The 26748-nt window shown below is 51.1% G+C and overlaps 1 protein-coding gene across 1 annotated transcript in view; it reads left to right on the top strand.

Moving 5' to 3' along the window:
* Positions 1-486: 486 nt before the first annotated feature.
* LTBP2 (latent transforming growth factor beta binding protein 2) overlaps positions 487-26748 on the top strand; it is a 56103-nt gene continuing 29841 nt past the window's right edge. The window contains 6 exon segments of the mRNA XM_015865158.2: positions 487-780; positions 782-1251; positions 6826-6896; positions 9048-9285; positions 24585-24766; positions 26071-26241. Coding sequence (XP_015720644.2) covers positions 502-780; positions 782-1251; positions 6826-6896; positions 9048-9285; positions 24585-24766; positions 26071-26241 — 1411 coding nt within the window. The 5' untranslated portion in view covers positions 487-501.

Here is a 26748-nt window from a genome sequence, read left to right as displayed (position 1 = left end):
CCTGGAAGGCGTCTCTTAGCTGAGGGACCTGGAGCTTTCACGTGAGTCCTTTTCTACAAGTAGATGCGTAAATCTCTGAGCTGGATTTTGGGCTGTACGAGAGCAATGAAACCAGACTGCGATGGCAGTAAGGCTCTTCACACCGGCAGATGCCACCAGGGCAGCAGGCTGAGGAGACGCAGCGGCTCCCGAGGGCCCCAGACGCCGGGGGATGGAGGCGCGTCCCTCTGGCGCCCGCGTCCCCGCTCTGCGCCCCACGGCAGCAGCCGCGGCGGCTGCAGCTCCCCAAGCGCTGCCGGCATCGCTGAGGGTTGGCGGCTCGCTGCGGACCGGGCGGCGGGAGTGAGGGCGGCTCCCGAACCGGCGGAGCATAGGTCTCCCCGGCCAGGCAGGGGTTAAGGCTTCTCCGTTGTAGTTTGTTTCCCTTTGCCAAAGTGGGTGTTGCTGGAATGTCTCCTCTGCTAAGGAGGGGGGCTGAACCGTGTCCTCTGGAGAGGGGGGATGTCAGCATCAAAAAGACGCAAAAGGGGGAGGTTTCCAAAAATAAAACCCTCCATCCCCTCCAGGCTCTGGCAGTGCCAGAGGCGGGCGCAAAGGTGCTCGGAGCCGCCTGCGGAACGCCGGAGCTCTCCGGCGGGACGGCCGCGCTCCTCTCGCTCTTCCTCCTTTTGCGGGGCCGCTCGGCAGCCCCCGGCCCGGTCTCCGGCCCCGGTGGGCAGCAGGTGCTGGCGGAGCCCCGCGGGGAGATGGGGCAGTGAGGCGCGGCTCAGTCGGGCGGACCCGGAGCGCAGCCCCCGGAGGGATGCCCGCCCCGCGCCGCCGGCCCTCGCCCGCCCCGCGGGCTGACAGCATGCGGGGGGCCGCGGGCAGCGTCTTGCCCCTCACCTTCGCGATCCTGCTGGGACTCGGCGACTGCCAGCGGGACCTGGCGGCGAGGCTGGAGCCCGGCGCCTCCCGCCGCGCAGAACCCCGCCGGCTGCGGGGTCAAGCCGCGCCCCTGGGGGCGACGGGCACCGCTCCCGGCCTGCCCCGGCCGCACAGAGCCCCCCCGGAGCCGGCCGCCCTGCCCGCCGCCCTGCGCCCCGAGCGCGGCCCCGCGGAGAGCCCCAACGACGGCCGCAGGCAGCGCCCCGAGCCGGGACTCGGCCCCGCGCAGGGGCTGCAGCCGTCCCGGCAGCGACCCAGGAGCTCGCACAAGGCGCGGGTGGTGCCGCGAGCGAAGGAGCCGAACGGCAGAGGGAGGATGGTGGGGTAAGTGTGCGCCGCGTGCCTCCCTGCCGCCCTACTCGGGACGGCGCTCCGGGAGGGGCGTAGAGCCGCGCTCCCATCGGAGCCCTCCGCCGGCGACTGCCGGTCCCTTGCAGCGTCCCGCGTTTGCGATGATCCGCTTGTGTGCTTCGACGTGCGAGAGCGGGGCAGCGCCCGCCGCCCGGCACGCGAGGCTGTGCGGTGTAAGCGTGCCGGGTCTGCTGTTCTGCTGGCTCCGGTGGGTTGGGCACCTGCGTGCTGCTGCGGGCGGTGGATTGTCCGGGTGCCGTGCCCCGTGCTTACAGGGGGCTCGTTTGGCCCGGCGGGATGGAGCCCGGCTGCCGCAGTTCTTGCTGCAGGTACCTGGCCTCTTGGCTCCGTCCTCCCATAATGGGCCCCTTGTAAGCGCTCCACACAGCAGCTTCCCATGGCTTCAGCTGGCTCAGCCGCGGGAGGCTTCTATGAGTTGCCTGGCAGAGCCGCTTCCAGCTCCAGGCTCTGGCTACAGCCCTGAGGAGGTGGAGAGATCATATGGCAAGGCCACAGCTGCTCTGCAGTGAAGGGGAGCCTGCAGTGAGACACATGGTGCGGTGCTGACCTACCCCCCAGGCTCCCTGCTCTGCAGCTCCCCCTCTGATCCCCTGAGGCTGATGCCCCTCACGATGAGTCTCTGCTAGCCAGGACAGGCCACTGGAGCCCTGGCATGGGCAGACTGACTGACTGACCCACATGGTGGTGTGTGTTGGCTCTGCACAAGCTCTAGGCTTACTCTCTCTGACACGGGCAGAAATTCTTCCCTAGTATGGGCAGGTGTCTTGATCACTAATAGCAGGTAAGTGACACTTTCTGACACACCTGTGCCTTCTTTTACCAGCTTCTTGGAGGGTGAGCATATTGGACTGATTCCTTGGGAGACCCATTCCTGGGCTCAGGAGGACGTTATCTTCCTGCAGTCTGACTGCTGTCAGCCTTCCTGTGGTGGGGTGGTAGGGCAGTGACCTCCCTGGGCAGCATTTTCAATGTCCCCATGATGCCCTCAGTGCCAGCAGCTGGCCCACAGTGGCACCTGGGTCTGCCCTGAGCCTCACACTGTGCAGAAGGGTGCTGAACCTCCCTGAGAACAACACCCATCCCTTAGCAGAGGATATTGCTGTTGAGCTATTAGCTGCCTGGTGTACCCAGGGCTGCCACTGGCATCCAAGCCCAGGTGGACAAAGAGCTGTGCCTCAGTGCTGTGCTCCCCGTCCATGCGCTCTCTGCTCTGGAAAGTGAGAGCTGAGAGGAGAGCTGCAATTCCCATGAACGTGAACTCTGGAACATGCATCTAATGGCTTGTTGTCAATGGCTTTCCATCTCTTCTGGAGTCCAAATCAGCACTTTTTAAACTTCTCAGTGACCTGCTGCTTTTGGAGCTTTCACACACGAAAGCTGCGCTGAAGTCACCGTCGGTGAGTAACCACATGGCGTTACTGCTTGCCGAGAGCTTGCTGCCGCCTCCAGCCGCTCCGTGAGACTCCCTTCTTCCACCTCATCCATCTTCCTACATCCCTTGCTGCACTGGACACGTTTCCATCCAGGAAACTCAGGGCCCCTAAAGAACTTCATTTCACCATTTCATTTTTTTGCCAGGTGGGATATTTTCTGTTCTGCAGTTTGCACTGCACTCCCTCTACTCTCTGGTATGGTGACCTTCGGTTTCCCTTCCTCAGGTAGCACTGCAGGCTGTACTACACCCTGGTGCTATTTATTTATATAGCTTCTTTGGCTTAAAATCCCAGCTGTGCGTGGGTTGCCTTTCCTTGTTCCCAAATCACAGCTTTCTGCTGGTACCTCTGGGGGCCTCTCTCAGGTCATTGCACTCACTGTGTGCCTGCATCCTGGGGCTGCAAAACCTGACTGTTAATTAGCATTACGTCCTCCTCTGCACAGCTGTTCTGCCACTTTGTTTGACAGAAGCATACCCAGAACTGAGTTTGGATGTGTCTGGTGCCCTGCTCATGACTGATGGTGCTGCAGGTAGGAGCTGCTCACACCTTCCTATAAGCACACCTTGCCAGAAACTGCTGTTTCCCAGTCCCTCCAGGCTGGCTTGCAGAGCCCTTGCTGCTGTGGATGAGCTGTTTCTACCCAGAGCCATGGAGCAGGTGGCTGCCCAGTTCATTGTGTTCAGGCCTGTGTTTGAAGTGTTTGTAGGTTCATCCACGCAGCTTCTGGTCCATAGAATTCTTTTTCTCCTGAGTGTCAGGTTAGACAGCTCCCATGCCCACAGAATAGCCCTAGCATTTGCCAGCTAGTGTGCTGGATGTATTCCTTGCTCAAACTGGTGGTCCTGCTGCACACCATTGTGTCCCCCGTGATGTGGCCCTCTTTGTTCCCCTGCCCCATGTCTCCTGTTCATTGAAAACAATCCCTCAGTGATGTATACAAAATCAGAGGGGGATCAGTAACCGGGGAATACTCTGGGGAAGCCTCCACTTTTGTTGCCTACCTCACATCTGGGGACATGTGAGGCTTTTTGGACAAGTAATCCCAGAGTGGCAGACTGGGAATTCCATCTTCTCCCTCCTGCTTTCTTTCTGAGCCTTGTGTGCCCCAGTTGTTGGGTTGTGGATGCTGCCTGTGGTCGTGCAGTCCTTCACCACAGCTTTGTGGGATATCAGCTCACTTCGCAGCGTGTATATAGGACTGTTCAGGCATTGAGGCAGTTAATGCTGATGTGGACTTGGCAGAGTATTTTCAGTGGCTCATCGATGCCAGCAGCCTTTTGCTAATGTTCTTCATTGGGTCTGACTGCAAATATTTCATACGCAGCTGGATGGAATTCACTGTCATGCAGCATAAAGGCAGACCTGGTGATCTAATAGTCCCCTGGCCTTCAGTGAGGATGCTGTGAATGACCCGCACGGAGCCAGCGGCTCTGGCAGCAGAGCACTGCGCGGAGTTGAAAGATGAGGCATGGATCGCTCTTAAAGCAAATGCTGAAAAAAAATGGTTCTGCTGAATGCTTCAGAAATATTGTGTGATCACCACTAAGGCTGCGCACATGCTTAAACTATGTGAAGCCACGATCTTACTACTGTTTTCTAGTTTTCCTTCCCCCATTGCTCATTGCAGTTGCACGGCTCAGGTTTCAAATAACACTGTGAAATCTTGCTGGCTTCTCTTGTGCTGGGTGCTTGCTTACCACTTTGCTTGATGGGGACCTGACCCTGGCAGTGGCCTCTGGCTGAGGCAGAAGGTGAGTTGCAAAGGACTGGCTCACTGCAGCTCTTTTGTTCAAGTTACGGGTTATGCTGGTGCAGCCAACACTATGCATGGTACTTCTTAACGTGGAGGAAGCTTTGTGTCACTGAGCTGGACCAGGAGCAGCTCTGCAGGATGATCTGTGAATCCTGTAGCAGTCCAGTGTTACAGCACCTGGGAATATCCTAAGCCATCCCCATGGGCTGCCCAGGATGAGGGTGCACTGCTGTCCCACAGGCCAGCATCCCTCTGGGGATAATGACACCAGGCTGGAATGACCCTGCCAGTGGTTCTGCAGTCTGGGAGCAGCCCTGTGTGCCTGGGGGTGGCTCGTGCCTGAGCCATGTGCTTATACTGGTGCTGGTGACAGCACGTGCAGCTGGCTGAGTACCACGGTAAACATGCCGTGTTCCTGAGACCCCCAGGGGCCTGCACTGCATTCTTTGCGAGGCAAGGAAACCACACAGCATTCAACCAGTGCAGATGTCAACTGAATGCAGTAACTAGAGCCAGATGTGCCTGGCACTGGGTCCCATGAGTCAAAGCCCCCAGAGCTGTTGTGCTGCTACGCACGCCTCAGCTCACCTAACTGCTAACTTTGGGGTTCCTTAGCAGGAAATAGATCTGTTCCATCTTTGCCCTGTATGCTGCTTTTTTCAGCACTATGCTCCCAGCCCAAGAAATCCTGCCCACCTCCACCTTTGCCTGTCCCTTTTCAAGGTGGCTGTGGAAAGAGGAGCTGTTCCCCTTCAAGTGCAGTCTTTTCCCCCTGCAGAATTGCTCCCCTCTTAATGTGCCAGGCTGTCCTCTCTTGAGGAGCATCCCTCAGTGCTTGTGTTTCCTTTCTTCTGGGGCTGGTAGTTGTTGTCTGTAGCCAATTGGAGAGTGATGAAGGCAGGGGATGCTCAGCTTGGGAGCAATCGAGAGTATGTGTGTGAGACAAACCTTGAACTTTCATTCCATCAAGAACCTACAGTGGGACTCAAAACCAAAGCAGCTTCTTTGGAGAAGGTTCTTGGCATGCCTACAAGAAACAACCTCTGATTGTGCCAGCAAGTTGAAGTTAGAAAGAGAAAGGTCTCTGCTCTCTGAAGAGAGTGGTGGAATGTGGCTGGTAAGGTGTGCGCCATGCTGAGGGAAGAATGCTGATGCTTGTAGTCTCTCAGCACATCTGGACACCTGCTACAGCTCTAAAATGGTTTTTTGAAGTGTGAGCCCCATACCTGGAGCTCTGGCACTTCTGGGGCTGCCATCTTATGTTGTGGGTATTCAGGAGTGCTAGTTCAGAGCGGGATCATCTTCTGACCCTGCTGCGTTCCTGTGAGAGTCAGTCTAGAAGACAAATGTGCATGTTTCCATGGTTCCTGTAAATTCTGTCAGAAGCCCTAACTGCCTTGTCCAGCGTTAGAAATAAACCACACTCCCAACTTGGTTTCCAGAGGCTTTCCAGAGCCCTCAGGCTGACTGTTTCTAACTTTGTATCTTTTGACGATCATAATTTCCCATCTACCTGGACATGCAGTGGTTATAAATTCCCTATACTTTCTCTCCATGGTGAGTAAATACTTTTGGAGAGCAACCTGCAGCTTGTTGTCCTGTCTCTTTATGAATATGTCAATGCGTGAAGTGGCAGAGAAATCAAGGTTAGCTGCCTGCTTAAGCTTTGCAAGGCGCAGTGGTGACTCTGACAGCTCTACATGGCCCGCAATTAGCACCTGAAAGCAGACAATGAGGGCTGGTGGGGAGGATGCTGTCTGTATAAGGGCAGTCAAAACATTCTTGCGTCAAAGTGCTGGAATTAACAACCATGGAAGTGATCTGAGCCTGCTGGAATTAGGCAGGAATTGCTTTGCACTGGAGGATTGGTGGAGGCAAATGATCACAGGGACATAGCTGCTGGCACGGTGGACCTGCAGTGCTCTGATGGGAGAGGGTGTATCTTCAACTGTGGCAGCCTAAGGCTTGTATGGAGTGCAACGGCCAGACTGGAAAAAGGCCTGATTCACTGCCCAGTGTCATAGAAAATAGTATAGTGCCACGAGGTTGTTAAAGATGGCAACTGCCGTCCTCAGGAGGAGGATGTTTTCTCTCAGCGCTGGGAGCTGAGCTCAGAAGGCACTGTGCACACTGCTGCATTCACGCAGCCCTGGGGGGGTCTCTTCCAGGCACTCAAACAACTCAGCCCTTGTCCGATGGGTTTTGATCTCAGCTGCTGGTCCATCTGGAAGGAAATATCAGATGCTGCAGGAAATAATTTGACGGGTGACTCAGAGGTGCTGGCTGCGGAGACCTCAGCTCCCCTTTCTCATCACTCTCTTTTGTCTCTGTGTTTAGGCCGAATGTCTGTGGGAGACAGTGCTGCTCGGGCTGGGCTGTGGCTCCTGGCACAAACCACTGCATCAAACGTGAGTACAAACATCACAGCCCCAGAAGCATCCCCGAAAGTGTTGTGGCTCCATGCAGGGCAGGGGGAACAGCCTCCATTCCCAGCACTGCCCTGAGCAACTGGCCTCGCTCAAGTGGCAGCAGCTGCCCAGATGTTTGGTGGGACGGAGCTCAGCATTGTTTGCTGCGGGGTCTCACAGTGCTTCGGCTGCGCTGGGATAATTGCATTAGCAAACGCTGTTCGGGAGCAAGAGGCCAAGGGCTGACTCACCTCCTTTCTCCCTCTCCCCCTCATCCACAGAAGCCAAACGGTAGAGAGCACGCTGTGCTGCCAGACAGTGTCTGTAAACAGAGTGGGAGGCCAGCAATGGCAGCATCTTTCTCTCATTAGAGGTTTTTGTAGGAGCCGTAGATCTGGGCTCGCGGCCATACAGGCTGCTGAGCGCCTGCTCAGGTGCTGCTGTTCCTGAGGATTAATTAAAAGGACACCATGGATGTGATTGGGCCTGACAGTGTCATCCCAACAGGGGATGTGAAATCTCAGTCAGGACTTGGAAGGAGAACGATGGTGTGTAACGATGGTGTGTAAACATCGAGTTCCCAGCTGCCTCCCTCCGTGGGCTTTTCTGCTGGGGATGCTTGGCTGTGTTTAAAGCTGCCAGCGCAATCTGAACAGCCCGTTCTGGTTAATTTCTGCACTATAATCTTGTGTAATTTCTGATCCCATGCTCTTTGGTATGGGACATATCAGGGAAGTCAGCAGGGGGTTGATGTGGGGCATAACATGGAAGTTAGCGAGGTGGAAGCACAGCAGGGGAGGCTCTGAGCATAGTGAAGCAGGGAAAAAACTGGCATTCAAGGTCTGAGTTTGGGTGCAGGAGGAGCATGGGCCAAATGCTTACTTTAATCCAGTTGCTGACAATGAGCACAGTGAGTTCTTCCTTTTCCACCAGGCCTGGCTTGTCTGCAAGGTGATGGAAGGTTAAGCTCTGGGGCTGTCCCTCTGTGCAGTCCTGCCTGCCTTACTTGGCTGACAAAGCCACACCACACTTGTCCTCTGCAGCCTTACCTTCCTGCAAGGACCTTGTGCACAGGCTTGGTGTGCCAGGGAACTGCTACATGCTTTTGGACAAATGATGGTTGTTACAGAAAATACTTCAGAACTGTTCCAAATCTCAGAGCCACGGAGGGAGAGAGGTGCTTGTGGAGCCCAGCAGCTGTGCCTGGTGGTGGTGGGATGTCAGAACTTCTGCAGCCACCTGGGACACTCCTGGAAACAGGTCTGAGCAGAAGTGCCGGCTGCACACTGCAACCTGTCCACAAGGTTTCCCTTTCTTCTTTGAAGGAAGACACTGATTTTCAGTACCTCCTCAGTTATGCTTGCTTAGAACGTCCAACTTAGTCCTACCTGAGCAACCTGTGGTTCCTTGGCTCTTGTTAACTTGGTTATAAACCCAATTTGGCATCTGTTAACTTGGGAAGTGTTAGGGTCCAGGTTATAATTAATAGCACTTTCCTCCCGGGGTGCAAACTGAAGCTGATGTGCTGTAATTAGGAACACACGCAGGCTTGGGGAGTGATTTGGGCATGAAGTTAATGAACTGTAAGTCCCCATAGCTGTGAAGGAATTTGAGGATGGTGACTCCAAAATCAGCTGTGGAGGGAGAGCTGGCAAGATCTGGAGGGGACAGGAAGGGGGACCATTCAAATCAGACCCCAAAATGTAATAAAACAAAAAGGTAGCATAGAAACCACTCTCAGGAGGCTGCATTAGAGCACTGTTATCTTCCTCCTCCATGTCTGCTGGCTTCTTCTCTTGTGGTCGTTGCCTCCCCTTGGTTTTGGATTGAGGTCCTGTTCCTGCCCAGAGTAATCAGCATGCTGGATACTGGATGCTCTCTGTAGACTACAGTGCCCTCTTTTATTTTTTGTCTTTCTTAAGTGAATGATGCTTGAAAAGTGTTCTGCTGAGACCAGTGGGGAGAAGTGGGAACAGAGAAGTGTATGGCTGAACCTTTCTCCTATTGAGCAGAAGACCACTTGCCCACAGAACAGAAATAGCGTCATGTCACTTGTGCTGCCCTAGCCAGGTCCCAGATTCAAACATGCTGCTGGGAGTCCCACATTCTGCTAACCTAACCTAACCTAACCTCCCTTCTGTGTCCCTCCAGCTGTCTGTGACCCACCGTGCCAGAACAAGGGCTCCTGCAGCCGGCCCCATGTCTGTACCTGTCGCTCAGGTTTCCAGGGCTCCAGGTGCGAAGAAGTTGTCCCTGAGCAAGAGTACCACCCACCCAGCATTGCCCTACAGCCCCCTGCGGGCTCCCTGAGGAGGAGGACTGGCACAGCTGAGCGGGATGCTTCCCCACGAGAGGCTCAGGCACCTGTCCCACGGCATGCACCCACCAGGTAAGTTTCCCCAGCTTGTGTACTGCTGTCCTCCCAGGGGGACTCTGCTCGTCCTCAGGGTGGTGTCACAGTCTTCAGGCACAAACAGGGATGCAATCCTACAGGGCAGGAGCACCAGGAAGCCTGACAGCTTGTCTCATCCTTTGAGCAGTCTGAGTGGGGGCAGCAAGCTGGAGAGTGGGCTTAAAACTCTTTCCAAAGTGGTAGCATCCATTTAGCACCCATGGGAAGTTATGCAGATCCAAGGTGTACTGTCAAATGCCAGTATAAGCAAAATGAAGATATGTGTAGCACCTCAGAGGGATGTTCTCTCAGGCTCTAGACATTGTTGGGTCAGATGTTTCCTGCTTTTTTGTCACCCCGCTGTTGCTTGGGTCATTTTTGTACCCAAGCAGGTGTGAAAGCAGAGATACAGCTACTGGTGTCAGGAGAGGTTTGTACAGGACATGTACTGCAAGGAGCACATTGAGCTCAGGGTGATAACTGTGGCATCACCTTTTTTTTGTGTAAAGAAGAGCCTGCAGCTTCAGCCCAGCTGCCTCAAGCCGGTTCTGAGATGCTCTCACATTGTTAACCAAAGCCAGAAATCTTGGTGCCCAATTGAAAGACCAAATTCTGCAAGGCCAAGGTGATTCTGGCACGGAGAGGTGGCCAAGCCTGTTCCTTCACTGCCTGGGAGTGACTGGTGCACAAATGAGCAGGCAGCCTTAGCACATGCCTGTGATCCCACTCGTGGCTGATGAATGTCCCCATGACAGTGACCTCTTCCCACCCCTATGTGTGCAAGGGCTGGAGAGGAGGGGAAGTGGTGCCCTTGCAGATACAGCACCTGTTTGGGGCTTTCCCAGTAAGGAACATGACCTCAGACTCTGTGTAGAGGCACGAAACCGTGCAGGCATCGGTAGAGTATTACAGATTCAGTGCCTGGTGATTGCTGGGCTGGGAGTGCTGAATGCCCAGCTGCCTGCTATACCTTAAATCCTTTGGCACCATCCCAAAGAAATAGGACGCCGTTAAGGATCTTGCCATGCCTTTCTCCCTCATTCCCCATGAAGGCTGTAGGACATCACCCCATTCCTCACTTCAGTGAAAGCTTTGGGTATTCATCCTTTGCAGCACTGTGTGGACTGGTGAAAGGCTGCCTGTACCCTGCCACTGGTTCACATCTGTGTGCCTAGCTTCAGCCCATGGGCATTTTCCCATACTACTTGGTTGCTTGGGTTTTGTCCAGGGACAATGTAACACATGGTATTCAACTGTCAGGCTGGAAAGTCTTACTGCTGTTTGACAGATTGTTCCCAGCTATTTTTGAGTGTTCCCTTCAGCCAACTTCTGGGCTAGCTGTGGAGCAGTGCAACAGGGATATCCTAGGGAATGCTATGCTGCCTAAATACTTGCAGCTGAGGGCTACTCCTGCTGCTGTTGCACCCAGTTGTGCCCTCCTGCTGCTTGCTTTGCACTGCCACTCTTGTAATCTGGCCCCCGTATGAGCTGGCTTCTTGCAGTTGCAACATCATCTGTCTCTTTGCTACTGCTGAAGTATTCCTGTGCTTCTGCATCAGCTTTCCTCAATGCAAGTGCTCTGTAGAAGCAAATACAAGAGGTATATTGGCCTTCCCAGAACTGGGTACATCTTGCTCAGAGCTGCAGGTACGAGGATCAGTTCTTAGGTTCTACGGACACTGGTTCACTTTCATTGGGGTTCAACTGAATAAGTCTGAGAGCAACAGCTTAAGCAGACTTTCCAGACCTTGGTCTCCTCCTGGGTAACAATGAGTTGTGGTGGGGCACACTGAACTCTTGTAGTAAGCCCACTGTAATCCCACCACAGCTGTCTTGCTTGTCCGGTTTGTCAATAAGGAAGTGCAGAAACTTTTGGGTGTCTCAGTGAACTGAGGACACTGGATGTTACAGGTCCCAGCTGTTGTGAGGTGGCTTTTAGATCCAGGACAAACAAGCAGTCTCCAACCTCCCTGCACGTTCTCATTGCCAGCAAGGAGAAATTGCATGAGAATAGGAGCTTGTAGACCTCCAAGCCACTTCTTGCTGTGCCAAGACAGGAAATCAACCCTCACACGAGTGAATTTGCTTTCTGTTTTTATTTGTGTATATATTGGCTTTTTATGTGTTTGTTTGCACGGAGGTAGCAATCAGAAGCTCTGAAGTCATGCGCTAGAACAATGCTGTATTAGATGCTGCATAAACACTCAGCGAAACACATGAATTCTCCCCAGAGACCTGCTCTCTGAGCAGAGCTGGTGTTGATTCTGCTTTCACTATGTTCTGAAGGGACTCTTCAGGCAGAGGCAGAAAAGCAGCATCATGGGTTATTCAGAACACTTTTGGACCAAAATATTCCCCACTTCCCTGAGAGGTGGGGCTGGCTTAACATCGTTTCTTATCCCCCGCTAGTCAGACTTGACAGATTTATATTTAAAATTGCTACTGAAATTCTTAGAAAAATTAAAGAATTTCTCCCAGGGTAAAGGAAACCAGCCGTCTTGTTCTAGTTATGGTGGTGTGCCAGGGGCTGTGCTAGGCTGCATTGGAGAGCCTGGCATCAGGCTGCCCTGCTGAAGGAGGCTCTTACTGCTGTTTTCTTCAGGATTAAGAGCTTCTGCTGGCAACACTGTGCTCTGGGGTTACTTTGCTGACTGGAGCTGGTGATGCTCAAACTTTCATTCCTCACAATACAGGCTGGGAGATGCTTATCATTCTCCAGGTCCCTTCAGCAGGCTGCAGCTCTGAACATTTGGAGCTGGACAGCTGTGAAAGCACATGGGGACCTGCTAGCTGACACAGAAGCTGGGAGAACCCGATGCTGAGCTGTTTGGAGCAGAGAGAACTCTGGAGAGCAAAATCCTGGGAGTGCTGGAGGCCCTCTCTGCATGGGCCAGCAGCAAATCCTCTCTCATCTTGATCTCAACCTGAATCTCTGCCCAGGGAAGCGAGGTTCTGCTGGATGATTGCGCGGGTGGAGCTGCACCTCAGCCCAGAAGCTGAGCTAAATGGAAACAGCTTTATTTTCCTAAGGCTGGAGTATCAGAATAATTCCTGTTTGTACAGCAGGGGGTGGAGAGGGCTCATGCCCCTGGCCCTCTGGCCAGACTCCTGGCTGCTCTGTAGCCACCTGCCCCAGGCACTGAGGAAGGACCTGGGGAGGGACCTGCCACTGTCACCTGAGAAGGTGACTCCTATGGAAGCAGGGTGCCTGTGTGCCAGGTCTGTGCCCGTGAGGTCCTCTTGCCGAGAAAGGGTACATTTGCTGAGCGAGGCAAGCAAGACACCCTTTCTTTTCAGAGAAAAGAAGAGGTAACAGGGACATGCAAAGCGTTTTCCCAGCAACCCGGGCAAGGGAAGAGGAAATAGCTGTGGTACAAGGTGCTGAGACACAGTGCAGACAGCTCAGTACAGCTAAGCCCTGGAGAGTGGGGAGCTTCCTCTGAGAGGACTCTGTTTGGGCAAGGCAGTTGCTAGGAGGTGCCTGCTGTTTTCAGGATGGAAAAGGAAGAAAGCTGAGTTGCAACATGCCCACCACCCTACCTCCTGATCTCAGAGCCTCTCTCCAGCACCCAGGAGGAGCCATCTCCTCCCTTCCTGCCTAGAGGACATGCTGCATGCAGCCCTGGAGGAGCTGTGGCAAGTGCTGTTGGCCTGAAGATGCTGGGAGCCTTGTGCCAGCAGGGAGGCTCTGCCAAAGCAGTTCTTCTCTCTCTGGGAAGCTACTGATGAGAAGAGCAGTGAGCAAGCAGGAGGCAGGATCTTGGGTGTGTGGCAGAGGTTGCTGGATGGAGAAAGTATATTTCCCCCCTTTTGAAAAATAGCTGAAATAACTCATGCTGGTTAGAAATCAGTTCATGTCGTGGTGGTGAGTGCCCTGTGTGCTCATTTACAGAGGAGAATGAAATCAATGATAGTCACTTTAGTGGCCACAGATGGTAGTAAAGCTTCTGTCCTCGCAAAATATGACATCGAGAGTTGTAATTTGGGAAAACCAGCTTCATTAGCTTGTTGTCACTGGGGACTAACAGACAGAATGAAAATCAGAGCAATATCTGTTATTTGGATAAGCTGCTCCAAGCAGAGACAGATTTGTCTCTGTTGTTAAAGCAGCATCTGGAGCCTTCTGACTTGCCAGCTTTGAACTTTCCAAGCTTATGAGAAAGCGAGGAGCTTTCTTGCTGCCTTCCTTGGCCTGATGCTGAGTGCCCAGGACAGTCTGTCTACTGTGACAGAATGAACAGTTCTAGGAGGAGGTCAGTACCATCCATGCACCTACTGAACACGCTTCCTCTCTTCTGTTTACTTACATCCAGTTCTCATTTGTGAGAGTTACAATGCATTAATACCCAAATAGCTACAGAAGTTAAAGCTACCCCTGGCTGATAAGCCCCCTGTGGAAATGCAGTCCCAATTCATGGGCTGAGGGAGGTTTCCTCTTTTGCTTGGGTCGGTACTAGCTCAGCAGGTCCATTGCATGTGGCTTTGAATTCACAGTGAAATGCTGGTGCCAGCCTTCCCTCCCCACTGGGAGAGGGAAGATCCCCAGCATCTTTATGTTTGTTACTCGAATGGCGTATTTTCCTAATGCAGATAAGTCCTAATTGCAGCTTTCTAAGGTGCTTCCCCTTGGCAATATAGCTTTCACAAGATGGCCAAGCATTTATGTTCCTTGATCCAAAGCCAGCTTTGAGTAGATATCTGAGACCTTGTTAAAAAATTGAAACTGAAAAGCCAGTGCCAGTCTGTGTGAGAATATGTGAAAAAGAGATTCTGCTCAGGGCAATGAGATCTCCATAAGTTCCAGAGCTCGGCCCCTCTCCTGTTTTGACACAGCTGAAAGCTCTTGGCAGGCTGTCTGGGAAACCTAAAGGAAAAACTCAAGCTACCCAAGAGGAGTGTAAATGTCATTTTTCTTACATAAAAATACTTCTATTTTTAAATTATATGATACACCTTCTCTAGCCTGGCACTAGATACACTCGCTCTACTTTCTAGTGCTTTAAAGCTGTCAGCACCATTCTGTTTTATGTGTTTTATGTATTTACTTCCTAGGGGGTTGCATACGCTTCAGAGCAGCAGGAGGATAGCTGGCTTTTCAGGCTCCTTTTAAACTCCAAATATGGTCTTTATATTAGGCCTGGTCCTTCTGCATCTCATTGGGAGTCATTTCTATAGCTTAATTCAGCCTTGTGGCCTTGGGAGAAAATGTTCAAATGCATTTTGCTTTTCACCTGATAGAAAAATGCTACTGCTGTTGAAAGTGGGGTGCATGGCAAATGCAAAGTGCCTGTGATGGAAGTAGTACAGAAAATGCAGATCATAGCCTATTTTATATACTGTACATCTATCATCTGGGACATTTATGCCAATACAATTTATATAGCAATTGTTTAAAGAAGAAAGATGTTAAAAGCAGTAAGGCCAAGCAATCAAACACCAGAGAATTTTTCCCTACTGCCTGCATTTGGTTTGTCTCCCAGCTTTTGTTCAGTTTCCATGTGCATATGTATTGTGCTGCAATTTCTCATACCTGATCGCTTGCTGCCTTTTTTGGTTTGAGCTGCCAATGCAAAATCAACGTGGTTCACTTTGGTTTTGAGTGTTTCCATAATTCACCCAGTGCTGGCAGGATGCAAGAGGTGGATTGATGCTGATTTGGCACACGGAGTGGTTGAGATGGAGATGTAGAAGTCCCTATAAAAAACACGTGCTCCAGCAGTGCTCTGAGATGTGCTGCCCTAAGCGACTGGTGCAGGTGGGACTGGTACCCAGCTCTCACACCACTCCATTTTTGGCTCAAGGTGCAAACGCTTGTGTGGAAACTCTCTTCAGGGACATACAGAAACTAAGTGTACAGGCAGGAATTAAGAAGAGGTTCAGTCTGGAAAAATATTATCTGTTACAGATGGAGGAAAAAATCCTCCATGGGAGGAAGAAATCTGGAAGAAGGAGAGGCTGAAGTTTCTCTGAGTAGAAGTAAACAGCAAATTAGCAAATAGAGAGTAATGTAGTGTATCTTCATTTAAGAGACCAACTCTGCTTAGGACATTGAAGGCAGAAGACACGATTATGTTGGCTCTTTTTCTGTGCTCCCTGGGGTCCTACACTGGGTCAGTGTGGTTTTCCTTGCCAGAAGAGATCTTGACAAATTGGGAGGAATTCTGAGAACTGCACGATGCTGGGGAGGGAGCTGAGGGGAATGGTTAACAGACCCTGCAGAGCTGATCCAGAAGTTGGCCTGGGAGCATGGGGAGCATGCTCAGAGGCTGCAGCTATCTGGAGGGAGCAAAAGGCATGTATTACAACTGGTTGTACCTTGGCAGGGTGGCCTTGATAATTTTTCAGCTGCAAGGCTTTCTGCAACACTGAATTCTTCCAGGGATGTAATGACAGTCTGATAATGACTTTGGAACTCTGCTTTTGCTGTCACTGAGGGGCTGCTCTGCTATATGTGACCAGGAGTGCCCCAAACCAGGCTGTAGTCTTCTGACTGTTGAGCAGCTGAAAGCACGGTGCTTTTACTATTAAAGAACTAATCTTTGGGATGCTAATTCCCCAACTCCTGGTAATACTGAGACAGAGGATAGGATAGGATAGGATAGGATAGGATAGGATAGGATAGGATAGGATAGGATAGGATAGGATAGGATAGGATAGGATAGGATAGGATAGGACAGGACAGTTGGAAGGGATCTTCAAAGATCAAGTCCCACTGCCTGATCAATTCAGGAATAACTAAAAGGGATGACCATATTATTAAGGATATTATCCAAGTGCCTCTTGAACACTGACTTTGAGAGTGTAACTTTTTTACACAGCTGTCACAATTCAGTATTGTAAGTGAGGGAATGCTGTGTGTGGCAGGGGATGGAGAAGCGTGAGGAGACTTAAGTAAGTGGAGCTAATAGGTCCAAAGGCCAGAGTGTTCAATCTACATACAAGCCACTACTTCACACTGAAATACATCCTAGTCCTGAAGTGTTCCCAGGATGAGGGGGTGTCTTTCATCACTGTAGATAAAAAGCGTCTTAGGATTAAACACATTTCCTCTCCACCTTGTGCCCTCTGGGTATACTTTACCCTCACTGGCATGCCTTCAGTGGGAGAGGCTTTGCCTGTCCTCTTTATACCCTGTGTAGAGCAAGGGAAGGCTGCTGTCTGCCTCTGCTCCCCAGGGCATGTGTGGGCGTAAGGATGAATAGGGTGATGTGTTTCCTCAGGGCTTTGAAGCTGGCAGCCCAGTGGAGGGAGTTGGTGTTTCTCATCAACAGGATGAACATGAGACTCAGCACTCATTTTCTCCCTGCTGTAAAGGGGGAGAAGTCACCCCAGCTTCATTTTGACCAGTGCCTCTGCCAGAGGTTTCATCAGATGGAGATGGAGTCAGCACCATTTGATGGGTCAGATCGACCTCTCCAGTGACATGTGCTGCTGTGCCAGCCCAGTGCCATGCCCTTGTGCAGAGAGCCCGCCTGCAGCCACTTTGGGACTGGACTGCTTCCAGGGAAGCAGTTGCTTGCTCCCTAATGTAAGAACGCGAAGATGAACAGTAACAGAGTGGCAGATGGCATGTGTGGCAATAGAAGGGACATTGCATGTCAGTAGAGAGTGGAGCAGAGATGTGTGAGCAGCCACTTTGGCCAGAGAACAAATCAGACCTGAAGGCACTGCTTAGGAAGAACCCGTTAGCTGCCTGTGTGCTCACAGAGGTTCATTTATGTGGTGTCTGGCAGCTTCTAAGCAGATAAAAATAGCACTCACAACCCATCTCCTCACTCTTGTTTCTCTGTGTAGCAGCAGTTGGATTAGATGCTGAAGGGTTTTTTTTAGTTGCTTTATGTAAATGCATGCAAGCAAGGGAATTGTTTGTGAAGATACTTCTGTTGAAGATCTCAGCAAGGTGCCAGCCTGCCACCCCAGTGTGTTGGCTGACAGTGCAGGGACTCATGTGCTTTAGTCTGGTCTGCCCTCTGTACCTGTGCACTCTTGTTAAGTGTTTATTCCACTCTAGGGCAAGCATAGGTGGAGCAGGACAGTGAATCCCAGCTGTAGAAGCAGTAGCACTAGGCACGCTGGCTTGAGTGCTGCAGGCTAGGTGGCTGCAGAGGGCAGCATGGGAAGCATAGGGATAGTGGTTCAGAGCTGTGTGTTCTGTTGGTGCCCAGGCTCAGTAATGAAGGAGGGAGGTGACTGGAATGAGGAAAGGGGAGCAGCATCACAAAAAAGGTGCTGTTGTACCACAGGACAGGTTTTGGGTGGCCCTAAAGCATCTGCACTGCTTTGGAGGCTTCAGCAAAGAAGATGCTAGATTGGTGGTGGAGGCACTGAGTGTGGTGTCTGCCGTACTGTAGTCTTGCACATCTCTCCCTGTGGTTTGCAGCTGGAGATCCAGAGAAATCTAGGCCAGCCTCTGTCAAATGTCAAGGGGAACAGGGAGGTGGAAGTACTGCAAGGTGATGGGAGACATACTGAAGTGGGGCCATGCTGGGTCAGTGGTGGCTTGTTGCTAGCTATGGTGAGGGACAGTTGCGGAGCCTGGGTGCTGCACTGCTCCTTGGCTTCTGAGCTTTCTCTGTTGCTTGTGGGGTTAATAAACTGAGCCAAGATTTATAGGCATTGTGTGGGTGGGCTTGAAGTCAGGTGCCTTGTATGGTGAGGTTTCCCCCCTCCTCCCTGAGTCCTAACAGAGCTGTCTTCCTTGTCAGCATGTTTGTGAGCTAATTGATAATAGACTTCAGTGCTCTCTAAGCAATGCCCCCCCTCTGTGCTCAAGGTCTCATAGCCTGAGCCGTGAATCCTGTCTGCCTGCTGAGGAACCTGCTTGGAGTCCAAGAAAGGGGAAGTTTCTGGTCTGCGGTCAATTTGCTGCTTTCCAAGGCTGGCTGATTCCCTCTTCCCCTGTAGACACAGACATTGGTGTGGAGGCTGCCCATTCTTCTGTGATGCTTTAGTGGAAAATCAGTAACCACAGAGCATTACAAAGGGGGAAGTGAATCACTGAGTTTGGTCCCCGTGGCCCCAAGCGGCGAGGGCTGCAAGCCAAGGGGACAGGCGAACATACAAGACAGATAGTGAGCATGTTGTTTGGTGTTTCAAAAGCAAGGGAGAGCCCTCTTGATGTCCTGGCAGGTTATCAGGGGCTGAGCATGACTCAGCCCCTGTCCTGGCTGCAAGCTCTCCTTTTGGAGCAGCCCTTGCAGGCCGAGGCTGGAGGAGCCGGGGTGGATCCCTGCTATTGGGAGCCTTTCTCTGTGGCCCCATGGCCTGCTGTGGGGTGCCCCAAAGGCGATGGTCCCTATAGCTCGGGTCCTGCCAGAAAGGCACTGCTGCCCTCCCTGCTCCCCAAGCAAGGAGCAGCAGATGCTCCTGGAAGGACTGGGTAGCAGGAAGCAGGTGGCTGCAGCTGCTTCCCAGGGGACAGGCAGCCGGCTGGTGGTGAGCAGTCTGTGGGCCATGGGTTTGGAAACAGGGCTCCCAGGAGATAGAGAGGGGAACCCTGAGGGTTTCCAGTCTTTGCTTTTCGTTTGACCAGCACCTTCCCTGCTCCCCACTGCTCCGCTCCTGGCACACACCCATTGCTCCTTAGCAAAAAGCAACAAATCCAGCTGAGGGAGCTTTGTCCACCGACATCTAAGGTTGGCACCACTGCCTACGCTGTCCAGGTTTCACTCTCCACAGTGCCTCTGGCTGTCTACCCTGTTGCGGTCAGCCAGACTTTGGCTAGGGAAAGAGTGAGACAGACGGGATGAAACAACAGTAATACTCCTGTGGCACTTGGCTCTGCATTTCCTTTTATGCAAGACGCAGAAAACACCCATTCCCAGCTTGCTGGCAATCTAGCCAAAATCAACATTTGAACAAAGAGCAGCCGATAGAGGCTAAATCCAGGAAAGACTGAGGTGTTGCTAGTGGGGAGAAGGAAGTGCTTTGAAGAGTTTGCTACCCGTGCCTCCAGCCCCAAGGAGGAGAGCTGCCCTCGGGTCACTGAGAGAAGCCACAGCTGTACATCTGCTTGGATACCTCATGGCTTTTGCTTACCCACACGGATTGAAGTCATTCAAAGTAACCAGCAAATTCTTTAAATAACTTTCTATGTGCAATGGCTTAGGAAAACAGTATTGTTTTTTGGCCCCCGAGTTCCTGGTTATTTAGACTTGTTTATTGTGATTTGGCTTATTAGACTTGAAATTACAGGCTTTTAAGGAATAATATGGTTATTCAGAAGACAGCAGTCTTCATGTTTATCAGCATGGGTGCCAGGAGCCTGCCAGCCCCATCTTCTGCTTGCTGGTTTTGGTGGGGTGAGAGGTACCAGGGAGCAGGCACCTTGCACTTTTGTTTGGGTCTGGGTAGGATAACTGTTATACTGGGGAATGCATTTTTGCTCCTAATCTGACCTGCTCTCTCTAAAAAACCACGTTGAGCAGAGGGAAACAAGGGGCAGAATCTTTATTAAACAGTGAATTTTTTTGTATCTAGATGTTATTCTCCCATGTGCCAGTGAGCAGGGTCTCTCAGCTAGTGATCCCTTAGTGTCATCCAGGTGGAGCTCAGCAGTAGGACATCTCCTCTCTCTGAGGGACAATACTGCTCCCTCCACCTTCCCTCCTGGAGCCAAACTTCCCCTCCCAGTGCTGCTGACATTAGCTGGGTGCCTCAGGGCAGAGCAGAAGGAGAGGTGTCCCAGGAGCCTGCATGCTGTCTCTGCCCCACGGGCTGTGCCTGACACAGAGCTAGCTGTCAGCAGCTCTGACAGATGAAGAGCAGGGAAACCAGCTGCTTGGCAGGCGGTTGCCTATAAAGGAAGAGACCACTGCCTCTCTGCAGAGGCTCCATGCTGCAGAGATCTGTGCTGGCCTTGTGCCTGGCTGGAAGTGTGGAAGTGAGTAATACTGCTCTGGGGGAGGCTGTAAGACTGAATGAATGTGAAGCCTTAGGACTTTAAGTGTCCCAGAACATACTCCTTACGCTCTCAACCTCCTCTTCCTCTTCAGTGCCCTATCCTGGAGCAGGTGCAGGCATGGAGAATGATAGTACAGGATCCCCTCTCTGTTGGGAATCTTCAGTGATCTGGAACCACCCTGTCTGTCTTGTCTTTGCTTTTATTCCTAGGAAGATCCCTGGGAAGTAGGCTGAGATTTCAAGCTATTGCCTTGTGTTAAGGCCCACTGAATGGTTGGGGGTTGCTGATGCCTGACATGGTGGGCTGACCTTGTGAGCTTAGATCCATATTCTGAGACCCTGTAATTGAGCCAGTCCTCATCTACCCAGCATGGCCTGATTTTGATACTTCAAGGGGAAAACTCTATTTTGTATTCCTTGAGCCAGCCACTTGCTGTGATTTGGGGAGGGGCTGGATCTGACAAACTGGGATAGAAAAACTCCCTCTGCCATTGATTTCTATGGCCTGGAGTAGGAGGGTGTTTCTCAATGCAGTGTACAAATCCCTCATCTCCCTAGAATAGAACCAAATAAACATATTGATTCAAAACAAATCTGCCTCTCTCCACTGCATCACACACAGGAATGCTCTGCCAAGAGGATCCCAGTAGGATGGCTTTTCCTTTAGTTTGGTGAGGCATGGAGTAATGTTTCTCCTCCATTTTTGCTTAATAAGGTTGACACTGCCTCCCTGCAGTGAGCCCATATAATCCAATTTTCTTCATAACTGAGATGCTAATTATTATTTTTCCTAAAGCTCTTAATGTTGATGTTTCTTTTTTTTCTCCCTACCAAATCTGATGATCCTGAGAATCACAGGAGTTGTCCCCAGAGCCAAGGGCTAGAATTCTTTTATGCAGACTCTGAACTGTGCCCAGCCAAGCCCTGCTGCTTGCACATAACGTTCTCCCTTCCGCAAGGATAGACATGGTGTGTATATTTTCAAGCACCAGAGCTTGTGTCTCCCTGTCTCATTCCACTGGCCACCCTTACCCAAGAAATTCTCAAAGCACAAAATTGCCCTAGGGTGATCAACACTAGGACAGTGAGGGTTGTTGGGCTGGGGAAATCTCACCTCTCCTCCTTTGGGTGCTTCATCTATCCAGTACAAGGTCCCAGAGCCCCAGCCATATTTGCCCACAGGGCTGTGCATGGGATCTCTAACCAGAGATTGGAGAACTAGTGTGCCTCAGCTTTTAGGGCTTTGTAGCTCCTATGTGCCCTCACTAGAGCTCTGTATGTCTTTTTCTTCTTCACTAACAAAGGCAGCTGTAGCATACCAGATAGCAAAGAAGAGGGAAATAGAGGCCAAAAGTTTCCTGGTTGGCAGCAGAGCTGGATGATTAGCTTAGGAACATGTGGGGCAGGAGATGGCACTTGTGGAAGCTGGGGTAGCTGGTACTCTGCAGAATCTCAGGGCAGCTTCTGGCTGCTGGGGACTGATGTGGTATTGAGATAACATTCACTGCTCTGCAATTATTCTGGTTGTTCTTACCAACCACTGAGAAATAAGAACGGCTTGCTAGTCTCATCTCAGTTTAGATCTTGATTTTAATGAGGCCGCCTGTGCTGCTCCCTTCTCAGGATTTATACATCCTTACAGAAGCTCAGTCACTTCACTCTGAAGGCTTTCCTGCATTAGAGACAATTAGGTTACAGGAAATCCAGAGACTTCCACTGGAATTGAACTGTTCCTGGATTCCTACAGCTCAAGGTCAGAAATGATCAGTGGATCAATAGGTGATCTGAAAGAGCTTCTCTAATAGCATGGATTACTGATCTTCATCTGCAGTGTTTCAGTGATCTCTCTTGAAGCAGTGGTATCAGGAGTCAGGGAGCTCACAGCTTTGGTGGCATTTTGCAGAAAGCAAGCAGCTACACTGATGTGTGTGGGCGTGATTTCTAGCAGGGAATCTTTTGGCTTCAGTTTGCAGCTGTTGTTTCATGTTTTGCCTTTTTTGTTGTTGTTGCTGTAGTTAGATTACAAGGCTCTTTACACCTGGCATTTTGTTCCTGTGGAGAAACCTGTGCCCTGTAATCAGAGCGCCCCTTCATCTTCTTTTTGCTGAGACTGGCTGCTTTAGGTTTCTTTTTTTCTTTCTAGGGCATTTTCACCAGCCCTCAAATTGTTTTTGTCCTGTTTTTTTCCCCATATCCTCTCAGTTTCACAAGATCCCTTAGCAAATATGTCGCATTTCACATCAGAATTAGAAATGATATTTTAGCATATACAGTCCCTACCACGATGAGACTGTGCAAAGAGGTAAAAATACCTCCCTGTTCCTGCAGTGTTTCAGTACCCTGATGTCAGGGTTTTGAGATGACAGCTCATATTTAATTGCTTGTCATTACCCCTGAAATCTTTTCAGAATTGCTGGTTTCCAGGACTGTCTCCTTCTATCTGCAGCTGCTGCCTGCATTCCTCCTTCTTAGAAGAGTAATTCTGCATTTGGCTGTATTAAAATCCCATATTGCTTGGATGTATTTGCCGTACAAAGTGATCCAAACTGCTCTGTATGATTGCTCTGTTCTCATCACGATACACCACATAGCAAATTTTCGTGTCAGCAGCACACATTATCAGTGTCAATCGTATGTTTGTTTCGAAATAAACATATTTATTTCCAGATGAAATTGTAAAGTCATGCCAGGCCTCTTACTGATCACTTTGGAACCCATCTAATTCACTCCCCAGTGACAGTTACTTCTTGTGTCCTGTCACACTGCCAGTTCGTTATTCGTTTCACATGTGCCTGATTGACACTGTACTGCTGTGTTTATTTTTTATCGGAATAGCGTGAGCTCTAAGCCTGTCATGTGTGTGCATGTAATTCTATCAGATGATGAAAACGGACTCTTTTGAGGTGAACAGTTCTCCATAGACCTTGTTGACTTGATACCTTTTATACTTTCCCTTCCTTTATACTTTCCATTCCCTTATACTTTCCTTTCCTTTATACTTTCCTTTTCTTTATACTTTCCTTTCCTTTAGTTCTCAGTTAATTGACCCACGTGTCGTCTTTTCCATTTTGTTGCTCAGGGCTGATTTCTGGCTTGTTGGCCAGCAGTTACCTTGTGTATTGTGCTTGACCTGTTTGAATTCCAACACTGCATTAGTTGCCTTTCCATCTCTCCATTATGCCAAGACATCCAAGCCAGGAATGTCTGTGAGCCAGGGCTACTGTCACACCTCCTTTTGCTGAGTTTGACAGGGAAAATGGCAAAACCCCTAGAATGAGATGCTCTTCTGTGGGATGCTCTTCAGTGGGAAAGGCTAGCTTGAGAGCTGGAGGTGTTGGTGTAAACAAACAGAAAACCTGTTGGTACTTAAGATTGGTTTCAGTGGAATATCTGAGGCTGGGACATTCAAAGAAACTTGAGGCATATAGGCAGCCAACCCAGTTTGGGCACTGGTGTTCTGAAGTCTTTTTCCTTGCTGGTGGTACAAGCAAGAGTGAGGCATAAACTTCATGATAAGCACAGAGCACCCTCTTGGGGGCTCAGTGCTGCCAGTCAGTACAAAGGAATGGGAGTGAGTGCAACAGAGTGATGTGCTGTTGTGCAGGTTTTGTGCGATAAACTCTGCCTAGCAGTCTGCATCTCCTATTCCATAAGGTGTTACCTTGTCAGTCAAATGACTTGGTTGTGCTTAGCCTCCAGAAAACACCAGAAGCTATAAATGCAATTGCTGTGGAGAGTTGTAACTACATTTATAGGGATGAGATCTTGGTCATTTTCTCTTGTTTGTGACTCTCATGGGGCAAGTTTTGTTTATTTGCCTGGCCTGGTTTTACTTCTGACTGCCTTTCTGTTTTTCAGCACTCGGCTGGGGCTGGGAATACAGGGCCAGAGAGAGCTCCCCACCATAAGAGCAAGCAGATTTGAAGCTGTTTGTGGTGGGTCAGGCAACAGCAACAGCATACAGAGCTTCTGAAAGGCAGATGAGGCATTCCAGTGCAGTGACAGGCTGATGAGACCCAGTGGACATGGGGACTGGGGTGAGCAATGTACCTCAGCAGGTACAGAACTGCTGACAGCCTTGGCTGCAGTGCTGAAGACAGTTAATCATCAGAGATGGGGTCCCTAAAGAGAGCCAAGGTGGCTCTCTATCTTGAAGAGGGCAAAGGGTCAGGCATGGGCAGGACTTCTGGGGACATAGATGTCAAGGACATGGGGCATCATCCCTAAAGTGAAAGGATGGCTGAAAACAAGTGAGGAAGGAACCTAGCAGAGCTCTGCATGAAGCTGATGGCTCAGCTTGGTGCTGAGGTGCCCACAGGGCATTATGGCAGATGGGCACCAGGATCAACACAGTTACTCGTGAGGAGTATCAGTACATTTCTTCTCTTCTACAGGACTCAGAGTAGAATTGGCTCTCCTGTCTCAACCCAGCACGCAGGGCCATCACGGACTGTCCGGCGCTACCCTGCCAGCAATGGCCAGCTCACATCTAACACGCTGCCCAATGGGCAAGGGCACGAGCAGGGCAGCTCTGGGCCAAATGCAGCCTTCCAGGAGCACACATCGGCTGCAAGGGGTAAGGCATCCAGGGATGTCACTGCTGGGGTTACTTGATGGGTCCTGAGGTGTGACTGGGAAGGGCAATGATATGGGTGGGAATACCATAGGGAGGGGGAGACAAGCAAAGTCACAGGAGGTGCTAGCCACCTCTGTAGCACTTTGAAAGTGGGGAGTGGAGGAGAAGAGATCCTATCTTCAAGGAGGAGAAGGAAGCAGAATGGATTAAAACTGGGAACTGGAAAAGAGGAGTAAGAATGGTGACTCTACAGGCGCTGGCAAAGAGAGACTCCACTGAAGGGAAGCAAAATGCTGGTGGCAGGGGAGATATGACAGATGCCTCCCAGAGCTTTTGAACATGACTCCAGCACACTGCCTGAGGGGGGTTGCCTCAGCCTGTAGGAATGGTGCCTCCCAGCTTCTTCCTCTGTTAGAACAGCCCTGGAGGTCAGATTGTGTAACCAGCACCTAGTTCTTCCCTTTGGCTACCCCCTTTGTGTCTTCTGACACCAGCAGGGATCAGGCCAGGCTGCCTGCAGTTTCCGAGGCAGTGTCAGCAGCTCCCCATCTGGGACAGATGCAAGTTGTCTTCTGCAGCTTGGCTTCCTCTGAAGCCATGGCTCCCTGAGGAGGCTTCAAGGCATCTTGGCCCTTATGAGTAGGGCTGTGAGCCTGATTAAAGTTGTAATCTGAAAGTGGGGACTGAAGTGGGAAGAATGAGGGGGGAGTACAGCAAGGAGGGGGAAGCCCAAAAAATGGCTGTCTTGCTGGGCCGGAATGGAGAGCTCTGGTGCTGAGCCAGCTAGCTCACAGTTAGACAACACTTATGACTCTTGTTCCTTTTCCACAAACCTCCAAGTGCTCTGAGTACAGTTCACCCCTCTACCTAGTGGGAGGATGACGAGGGACTGTGGAGGGGTGCAGGGTGCAGGAAAGCAGCATTCACTTGCAGGGAGACATGGATGTTCTCAAAACTTGATACTTTCCTTGCTGGACCAGTGTGGTTCTGTGGGAAGACCTTCTGTGGCTTAAAGGCATCCAGCATCCAAGCTAATGAAGTGGTTTGAGAAAAAAGTCCTTTTATACTGGAGCTAGTGGGTGTGTGGCCCTTCACAGGTCACATATATTGGAGTTATGGCAGTGTATGCTGCTGGAGATTTTTCCTGTGTTGACAAACTCTTAATGATGCTGGAGCAGAGGACAGGCTGGAGTGAGCGGGGAGAAAGTTCTTGCTCTGGGAATGGGTTGGAGCTCAAGATGAGATTACCTGTCCCCTGGCCTGGAGATCCTGCTTCCACTTAGCACCATCCTTCTCTTCTATAGGGGCAAACCTGACAGAGAAGATTAGGAAAATAAAAATCATCTTCACACCCACCATCTGCAAACAGACATGCCGGAATGGGCGCTGCTACAACAGCTGTGAGAAGGGAGACACCACCACTCTCTACAGCCAAGGGGGACATGACCACGACCCCAAGTCTGGCTTCCGCATCTGTGAGTAGCCAAAGGCTCCCAGCCCGACTTCTTGCCTGCTATAACTCTCTCCTCCTGCCTTTCCCATCGCTACAGACTGAGGACTTGCACTGGTTGGGGATGGGAAGAGGCCTTTCCCAGTGCCTAGAAAGATGTCTCCTGGAATCCTTGGTGTTTAGTTCATCTTTGTCTCTGGGGTAGCAAGACAGACCTTGCCTCATTGCTCTCTTTCTTGGACAAGCAACTTCTATTTCCATTCCGCCCTAGGTAGGGGGACGTGTGTATTTGAGCCAGGCCTGCAGCCAAGCCTCGCCGCCCCTTCCTTCTCCAAGCCAGCTCACTGCTTTCATTGGCATCCAGTCCTGGGGCTGACTTTCATCACCTAATTTCCTCCTGTTCTCTCCTTTCACTCACGTGGCAGCCAGGAGAGCTGGCTGCAGGTTGCAAGCCATTCCTATAGCCAGGGCTGCAGAAATCTCTGCTCGCCTTTGAGAGCTGCTAGGATTGCTCATCTTGGTCACTGGGATA

Source organism: Coturnix japonica, chromosome 5, assembly GCF_001577835.2.
Source record: "Coturnix japonica isolate 7356 chromosome 5, Coturnix japonica 2.1, whole genome shotgun sequence".
In the NCBI taxonomy this organism is placed as follows: domain Eukaryota; kingdom Metazoa; phylum Chordata; class Aves; order Galliformes; family Phasianidae; genus Coturnix; species Coturnix japonica.
The sequence above is the reverse complement of the archived record's forward strand: the minus strand, read 5'-3'. Positions and strand labels throughout refer to the sequence as shown.